The sequence below is a fragment of the Varroa destructor genome, unplaced genomic scaffold (assembly GCF_002443255.2).
Source record: "Varroa destructor unplaced genomic scaffold, Vdes_3.0 BEIS01000002.1, whole genome shotgun sequence".
In the NCBI taxonomy this organism is placed as follows: domain Eukaryota; kingdom Metazoa; phylum Arthropoda; class Arachnida; order Mesostigmata; family Varroidae; genus Varroa; species Varroa destructor.
Window position 1 is genome coordinate 26,653,686 of NW_019211455.1, and position 8,637 is coordinate 26,662,322.

At 37.3% G+C, this 8,637-nt stretch overlaps 2 protein-coding genes across 6 annotated transcripts; one reads left to right on the top strand and one right to left on the bottom strand.

The window, feature by feature from the left end:
• Positions 1-38: 38 nt before the first annotated feature.
• Positions 39-3,909, bottom strand: Wwox (WW domain-containing oxidoreductase). 2 transcript variants are annotated; one of them, XM_022793008.2, is made up of 6 exons: positions 3,776-3,909; positions 3,421-3,578; positions 2,719-2,880; positions 2,123-2,362; positions 1,319-1,598; positions 39-968 (listed from the first exon to the last, which is right to left on the bottom strand). In XM_022793008.2, exons 1-6 carry the CDS (start codon positions 3,876-3,878, stop codon positions 703-705), a joined length of 1,209 nt encoding a protein of 402 aa, XP_022648743.1. In that variant the 5' UTR covers positions 3,879-3,909; the 3' UTR covers positions 39-702. The 2 variants fall into 2 exon arrangements, with proteins under 2 accessions (XP_022648743.1, XP_086835541.1); XM_086979415.1 differs by lacking the exon at positions 2,123-2,362.
• A 124-nt stretch (positions 3,910-4,033) lies between these two features.
• Positions 4,034-7,344, top strand: LOC111245122 (SET domain-containing protein 4-like). 4 transcript variants are annotated; one of them, XM_022793013.2, is made up of 4 exons: positions 4,034-4,168; positions 5,779-5,974; positions 6,103-6,377; positions 6,755-7,344. In XM_022793013.2, exons 1-4 carry the CDS (start codon positions 4,124-4,126, stop codon positions 7,253-7,255), a joined length of 1,017 nt encoding a protein of 338 aa, XP_022648748.1. In that variant the 5' UTR covers positions 4,034-4,123; the 3' UTR covers positions 7,256-7,344. The 4 variants fall into 4 exon arrangements, with proteins under 4 accessions (XP_022648748.1, XP_022648745.1, XP_022648747.1 ...); XM_022793010.2 differs by lacking the exon at positions 4,034-4,168 and adding an exon at positions 4,783-5,186; XM_022793012.2 differs by lacking the exon at positions 4,034-4,168 and adding an exon at positions 4,790-5,186 and having other exon boundaries at positions 6,163-6,377.
• The last annotated feature ends 1,293 nt before the right edge of the window (positions 7,345-8,637 follow it).

Sequence of the window (8,637 nt, forward strand, 5' to 3'; positions counted from 1 at the left end):
ACTTCCGATTTAGCTGTTGTTGAAAATAATAAGACTCGTTGTGGAAGCTTGCTTTCCTACAGTCAGATTTTATTATGTCTTTTAGGTAATGCAGTAATTAAATAAAGCAGAAAACTAAGCTTTGACCTTTAATTTAGGTTAGGTTAAGAGTAACCGACGTTTTCATTCAATAATGGACACATTTAATTTCGCCGAAAATTAACTCAGGCTTAATGCGATTCCAGACATATGCTTCACTAAACTGAAGGCACCAGTACTGGGTTAGCAAAATTAATAGGCACAGTTACGAAAGAACTTCTTAACGAAGTTCTTCAAAAAATATTTATAAGCGGTTGATCGTTCCTTCAAAATTAAGATCTGAAATTAGTAAGTATATGGGTTAATTCAATAAGAGCGTGCAGTCGCTTCGATTTACACTGGGTAAGGTTAAGATTGGTCCGCACTACCATGGCCACGTTCTTGTCACAATCATAGTCCGAGGCAGACAATATATTTGTACAGCTACGTTTAATACTGAAACTGTTTCGTTAAAAAAATGGTAGATCCAATAGATGTTGTAGTCATATCGTTCGACGAGTGAATATCGAGCACATCGTAGAGCTAATAAACAAGACGCTACATAGATCTAAAACAACTGCGTTCCCTCATTGATGTTTTAGCGTAGAATTGAGACAACTTCAAATTGAGGTCTTTAGTTATAAGCTAATTCATGTTTTTTCCTTTCAGCAATTTTTCGGAAAGTGTCCACAGTTTTTCAGCCATTTTGTCATCAAGAGCGGGCTTCGTCGGCTTACACGGAGCACAGTTATTGAAGTACAGCCCTCCCAAACCATCCAGTTCTGGAGCGATAGCAGCATACACAGTTGTGGCAGCGCCTTGCCCCAGGGTTTTTGTGAAAGGGGATACCAGCCAAAAGAGAAGACGCCAGACCCACCAGTATCGTGATATCGACGTGTTCACCATATTACCTGTTAACACAATAGGATTCAATCCATAAAACACTTACGAAGACTTTGTTACTGCTATCTCATTATAAGCTAGCTAACTAAGAACTAGGCAACTCTATTTTTTTTTAATTATATTTATTATTCAGTTGATAATCGCAAGAAAAATGTCTAAATCTGACTGCTTGGTAAGGACTGGAATTTCTAGTATTGAAGTTTTAAAATTCCGAAGTGACGGTTTTTTAATTCTTAAGTAGGTTAGGACAACTCCACTAAAGTATACTGAATCATATCTATTTGCAATGCAATAAATTGTGTTAATTAAGCTTATCTTTTTTCGTCAAGCTTGTAAATATGGGTCGATGATAACTGACCTGGGTGAACAGCAAAAGCTTTTACGCCTCGCAGTCCGAGTCGCCGATCAATTTCTCTGGCAAACCATACATTAAGCAATTTTGAATCATTATATGCGGCAACAGTCCAGAAAGATTTGCTTTCTGGTGGCGAAAGTCTGTCCACGGTCAAATGAGCTGGCATTGTAAGGAAAGAGAGCCGATGTGATTCTGAACTAAGTACGACAACCCTCGCCGGAGCGGACGCCACCAGTAGAGAGCTTAGTTGACGAAATAGATAAAACTGCGATAGGTAATTCACCTGTCGTGGTATTAGACGGAATAAAATGAAAAAACGTTGCTGATACATAATTGAATGCAGCAGGCTACTTATTTTTTACTGCTCTGTCAACAGTCAAATATAATTTCTCTATCCCTCAAATTTAAAAATCAGACAGGTCACATTTAATTTTCAGATGTAGTCACCTCCAAATTGAAAAAGATCTATATGTGGTTACAGTTAAACATCACTTGAACTACCTTTGCAATATATGCCAACATTAGCCAAGTATTGATAGTACGCGAATTTCAAAAAAAAACATCATTAAAACTAGAGATTCTGCGGTTAAGGCTAGGGCAGCTTCAACCACTGTTTTGATCACACATGAGTACAGTCCAGGAAACAGAATATAAAGACGACGCCTTATCTGCCGCAAAAATAAATAGGCTAATCTGTGTTATTCATGACAAAGTAAAACTGTTTTGCAGCTTTTAAACTCATTCATAATTCGTCTAACACTGACTTAAATCGATCTACAACCGTATCGCGTATGCACATCGACTGACCTGGAAAGTGATTTCAAAGCCATCCTTGGTTATCTGATGTGGATGGCCGTAGATACCCGCGTTTAGAATGAGTACATGGAGAGCGTTGTGCGCTTTTCTGAATTCGAAGGCAAAAGTTCTTACGCTGTTAAGGTCACAAAGGTCGATAAACATAGCAGATATTCGAAGATACGGTCGCTCATGCTTGAGCTGTTGAATTGCTTGACTCGTTTTTTTCATGTTTCTGCTGGTTACTACGACCTAAATAGCAATGCAGTATCATTGTAATTACTAATAAACTCGGCAAATATCGGCCTTGAATATCCGAAAAGAAGAAAACGCCAGTGCTTCATCGCGAAAGAATCTGTCTTCATGGACTTTGAAAACTGACTTGTCTACAAACAACTTCGTTGACGTTAGTAGGAGCAATAAAAAAATATCGTTTGATGTATCGAGTAATCTGAACTACTATATAATGCAGTAGCTAACTTACAACTTAAGCAGCTTTTTCAATCGAACAGAACATCGATGTGATCTAAAGCAAATGTAATAAAATGAAACAGTTTCTTTTTATCTGCTTGTTCCGTGATTCTTAACGCACTAGACGCGCTGTTTACCTGCGCTCCGTGAAAAGCGAGACTTCGTGCTGTCTCCCAGCCGATGCCACAGCTTCCGCCTGTAACGAGAATAGTCTTCGTCGATAGGTCGAGCCCTTCGAGGATGTCCCAGCAGCAAGAATGGCTATCAAAACGTTGTCTGTACTTGTGTGTATCCTCTACCTACAATTCAAATATATCGACACACTTATTAGTTTAGCCTCGATTTTTAGCTAATGAAATCCCATTGCAACCCTGACAGTTTTAGAAAACAAGTATAATAATGTTTGTTGTTTTTCGCTGCGGATACTCTTCCAGCCTTGGAGGATCTATAAGCACAACTAAATCGTCGAAAGTTAATTAAAGAAAATGATAAAAAGGCTAACAAATTATACATTTCAAGTATAATGTATGAGCCTTGTGCTAAAATGCTCATGGATTAATTAAATTATGAAGAATTACCCGGAGCTTTCATGTCATAAATGCACGAATAACCCGTACACATACTGTCTCCTATCTGATTTTCACATAACTTTATTTACGAATGCACCATTCTTCACCAGTGATCAGTGTCCAATCATTTCTCTAGTTCTTTTCGTAAAGACTCATATCTTAGAAAGTATGGATCTTACTATTATTTTATATAAATATGATTTGCATTGAATTCCATTCGACTGATAATTTTCAGATTGCGATTTGAAGGGACATCTGTTCGCCTTGTACCTTAAATGCCAATCTGGGATTTACTGAGGTTGTCTGGCCCGTATCTACGTTCACGAACGCCTTCGAATTACTTTCAGAGCTTTCGACCCAGCCAAACGGTAGATCCTTTGGTACACAATAACGTTTGTCTGTTGTAGGATGCTCAAAGGTACTCGGACCTAAATGTCGAAGTAAGACATCGAAGCAATGTTAGTATATTTAGCACTTCTGTCCAGTCTATAGTTATATGTTGTAGAAATTTTAATTTGCTGTTTTTAAAACTATTCAATTATTATATCAATGAAGTGTATTGCTTGTGTTCAGGATTTCGAGCTTTTAATGAAAAGCGTACACTGAAGCAAGATATCTATGTTACCTGTCACGACGTTGACGGCATAAGCAGCGGAACCGTCTTTGTTTGCTCGCTCTATCCAACCAGAAGTAAGTTCTTGTGCCGCACACTGATCACGCCCAGCCATTATGTTGATGACTGACGAACCTCGATAAAAAAACACTCAGCATGCACTTTTGTTTGTGTACTGTTATAGAGCTTAAGGCAGCAGAAAGCTAGTACGATAACAACTTTTTCTATAAACCTCGGCCTCTTTCTAATGCTTCAGGTTGTACATCCGAGGCCGCATTACGCTATCACAATACCGCTCCCTTACCGCACCAGAACGAACCTGTATCGACTCACAATCTCGCCTTAATTCGACAATAGGCAATGATCTGCCATTTTCCTAGAATATGGAGACCAGTAGGAAAGGCGGTATGTGCGACGCAATTAACTTTGAATTGTTTGCCCGTTTTTCCCGCTGTGACTCCTTGTTATTCACACATAATTTGTCCTCATTTTTGCTTTTCATTGGGTTCATATTTATATATGTCAAACACACTTAAGCAGATGTTTTATGTAACAAATTTTATTATTTCATTGGTTACTTCTTAATACGTAGTTATTGGCAAGGTTCTAATAGATAACTATTTATTATTTCGTTATTATTTGAAACACTCAAAACACCATTTATTAATCACATTTCGTATTACTTTTTATTGAAAGTAAAGCACTATAGCTCACACGCGTTATATAAAGTAATATAAGCAAACAATTATATTGCTTCAAATATTAAGCAGCCAGTTTCTGCCACCTGAATTAAACGGGAACTCATCAGCTGTAGGGGTTATCCTCTATATAAGAATCAGCTGTTGAACGAGTACTCAGAAGTGCTTCGAAAATCGGCAACGAGCTTTTTTTTAAAATTGTGCATTTTTTCGTATGAACTAATATCGATTCCCGTGAATAGAATAGTTATTTTTACAACATGTAATTGCAAGCGTGATAGATCTCTAATTTTGCTAGGTATAAAGAGCTTGTTGCCTCAAATAAAGGTAGCCTTTGGCGACATTTCGAAAGTAGCTCCAGACTGTGTTCGATGGCGGTATTTTGCCTAATCTATAAATTTAGAGAAATAACTGTCGAAAGCAAGAATTGAATAGATTTTTTCGTACTTATCGTATCATATATTGACTGACCCGCAAGTGAAATGTGGTCCGGTTAAATGGGTCGAACATATCGCAAAAGAAGACGTTACAACCAAATGTTTATAAGGAACATTACTGTACGGGGTTTGTATTCATGGATAGTTGCTAAAGGCTTTCGACCATCGAAATGTAACTTGCGATTGGCTGTTACATCATCAGGAAGGGGCATGGTTTGTCAAAATGCCGTGCAACCTGGAGATATTATAATTAGTCTTCCGGAAAGTTTATTAATCACAGAAAGCAAGGTAAATATTGATATTTGCCTACAAACTTAGAAATAGTAGTATATGGCAGGGAAACAAATGTGTAAAGTAAAAATAATTGCAAAACTGTGTTTAAGCAATAGATCAATCGAAAATTAACCGTCACTCGCAAAAATTACTCTTAAGGAGCAAGGATTAAGTAATTTAGTGGCAAATGAGAGCGATAAAGTAAAGGTAAGGTGGCGTGTGTAGTAAAGTAATGACTACTCTTGACATATTTAATTGTCAAAATATTATATGTATTAGAGCCAAGTCAAATACGTGACGACAACACTTTGATAACCTCGGTAACATTTTTTGAGTTTATTACGTACGAAATACCACGAATTAGATATTGCTTATTCGTAAAGGCAAGATAAACCTATAATAAATGTATCAACCTTCCACCTTCTAGTTTAATTAATAATTAGTGGTTAGTTATTCCTCAGGGCGTTTGCATTCTGAATACAGTTGCTATCTGATTCCAGCATAAGTTAAATATAATTCGAGGAGGTATAAAAGATAAAAGCATGCGCGATATAATGAGTTGTTGACCTAGTACACAATTGAGAATTTGGTTGTACCCATGATGCAGGTCCGCGCGTCGATTCCAAATCTACCGAACACATTTTCAATTGAAGAGATCCTCACAGCGTTCATCATCGCGGAAACGCGACTTGGATCATATTCCACCTGGCAACCGTACATCAGTTCCTTGCCGGCAGAATTCAATTCCCTGTTCACGTACAAGCAGCTCGATAAACTACCGCGAGGATTACAACTTGCTTTTGGTGAAAAGAGATCTGCTAAATCCAGTACTGTCTATAGTTTTTGTGCCCAATATTACAATTCACCAATTATATATTTTGTTAAGTCTTTTACTGTGGTCATTATGGCCTGCCATGTGTTTTTGATATAGGTAATGCGTGGCCTATTGTAAAGCGTATCGTCTATTTGAGCAATTATCGTCATTCTGTAGACAGGTGGTGTACTACTGCTCTTCGGTCCTGGAGAAATCTGTCAAAGTATTTTCAAGCTGTCAAGGCCGACGACGTTTCGGAGTCTGAGTTTTTATGGAGCTGGTGCGTTGTAAACACGCGGTGCATATATGTCGAAGGTCACGGCGGAGTTCTCGCACCCTTTTTGGACATGCTGAACCATCATTGGACTGCAAGCGTGAATACTCAATTCAAGGTGCCATTATATGATATTGGTATCACACGGTGTGAACACCAATGAAAGTTCTAATGAAAGATGAAAACCTACAGGCTGTTAATAAGCATTTGAATCCTGATTGGTTTTTTAAACTTGTATCTATCTTATTTTAGTCACATCTAACTCAATTTTAGCTAGATCTACTGAATAAAAATAACTGACACTGATTTCATTTTGGCTACAATAGACTTAAGAAATTTTTTTGCAGGTTAGTCGACAGAAGCGCTCCTTTTTACTCATGAGTAATCTCTGGCACACACGAATCAAACAACTAACAAACTATTGCATAAAATAAGATACAAAGTATTGTTTTTTTCAAGAACGTTTACCAAAAATGTCCTATTTTTTGTGAACAGGAAGGGCATTTTGTAATCATCTCGAATAGCCGGTACGAGCCGGGCGAAGAAGTGTTTATCAGCTACGGTAATTATGATAATAGGACGCTATTGCAAAACTACGGTTTTGTCCTCGACGACAATCCGAACGATTGTGTCCCTATTGAACGTCACCATCTAGATTTGCTACACGCAGTCAAGAAATTTACGCGGTTCGACCAGAAGATCGCGCTAATTGAAAAGAGAGAATTTCTAACGAATCAAACCGGTTTTACGGTCGAAGGTGCTACATGGAATCTAATAGTTATCTTAAACATTCTCGAAGATTGTACACCTCATGGGGTGAGCCGTTGGAAGCTACATATGATTCAAAGTACTGAAGAAACTAGCAACTTGGAGCTAGTGGCACTGTTAGCTGAGATTGTGCTGGATGCTTATCCAAATGATATACAAGACTACACGTTGAAGAAACTTGTACAAATTGAAAAACAAATATTGTATAAATTGGCTATACACAAGTAGATTCTATTAAGGCAAAATATATCGTGTATATGAACTACGTTGGTGTATTTTAGGTAGCCATGTCAATAATAAACTGTATTAAAAACGGATTTCTATGTCCTAGCTGCGTAGAGTATACGAGTGCAGAAATTTCTTCCTGCCTACAGAGGCACGTATCATCTAAACCAGACAATGGATAATAGTGAATACGTTGCTCGTTGAAACGAGTGTTAAAATCTAAAAAAATCTTCGGATCTTGACTTCCGAGCGTATTCAGTTTCATGGTACGATGGATAAAACGCTATTACATGAAAATATTAATAGAGCTATTTCCGAGTGCGATTCTCATTCTTATAGGCTTTTGATAATAACAAACAAAACAGGGAACACGCTCAACCTAATTTACATACGAGCGGATCGCCGTTGGACCCATGAAAAGTTGATAAGAAGCGACCGCGTTAAAGTTACGTCGCTTACGACAATGAATGTCAGCGGTGGTTACTTTGCTTATTAATACTTTTGAAATAATTGATCCGTGCTTTTCTTTGGAATCACCGCAGGATGTAGAACCTTTAATGGAGTCAGCTATTTCCTAGTAGTTGATATTTCAGAGCTGTTGAAGACTCACATCTAACTCCAATCTAAGTCACTTTACATATTTCGTGCTATTCGAAATATGCTTTACTTGATCGCAACTGAAAAGTTCCCCTGCGCAGCACGAGGTGAAGTTTTGATTTTTTGCTAATGAACAACTGTTTTCGACCCATCAAGGGTTCATAGCATCTGTTGCCATTGCTGTCTGCAAAATAAATACTGATAATACGTTAACTGTTTCCTACTTCTTGCACTAGAAAAAGGTGTCTTTGAAGAAGCATTATTGAGGCAGAGCTGATAATTAATTCAGCCTAAAGCGTTCTCTTCAAATGCATTTGCTTTAAAAAAAAACTTTGATGCCTGTAGACCGAGTTGAGTTTAAAATCAACCCCGATTCGATGTTCATTTTGTTCGTTATGCTATATCATCGCTTCTTCTAATACATACTTTTTTTTTAAGAGAATATATGGTATTTTTTACTTTTTTGTGTCGAAAGCTCAAAAATATATTTCAAAAACCTTCGAAATAGAAATACTGCTATATATATTTACAGAATACAAAAAAAAACTGTTCTTGAATAATATTAACATAATTTTATTTCGGCATGGATAGCCAAGACGTTGAAACATACTATCCAACTACAGATGCGACTAAACATATACGAACAGCACAATAATATATAATCCTACTAGACTTCCTATGGCCGTATTTGTTTTCTTAAGCTGCGCTCCTCTGGTATGAACTTTACATGTGTCCAAGATTATATTTCCATAAAGTATTTTCTAGCTTTGCTTTATTTCTTTTCTATA

What these genes read in the sequence shown, in the direction of transcription:
- Wwox (XM_022793008.2), bottom strand. Translation starts at nt 3,878, where the DNA reads ATGGCTGGGCGTGATCAGTGTGCGGCACAAGAACTTACTTCTGGTTGG. An exon ending in ATCCCAGATTGGCATTTAAG is followed by an intron (nt 2,881 to 3,420) that starts GTACAAGGCGAA and finishes TTTGAATTGTAG; the next exon opens with GTAGAGGATACACACAAGTA. An exon ending in GCTTTGAAATCACTTTCCAG is followed by an intron (nt 1,599 to 2,122) that starts GTCAGTCGATGT and finishes ATACCACGACAG; the next exon opens with GTGAATTACCTATCGCAGTT.
- LOC111245122 (XM_022793010.2), top strand. Translation starts at nt 4,959, where the DNA reads ATGGGTCGAACATATCGCAAAAGAAGACGTTACAACCAAATGTTTATA. An exon ending in AGGATTACAACTTGCTTTTG is followed by an intron (nt 5,975 to 6,102) that starts GTGAAAAGAGAT and finishes TTTTTGATATAG; the next exon opens with GTAATGCGTGGCCTATTGTA. An exon ending in GCGTGAATACTCAATTCAAG is followed by an intron (nt 6,378 to 6,754) that starts GTGCCATTATAT and finishes TTTTGTGAACAG; the next exon opens with GAAGGGCATTTTGTAATCAT.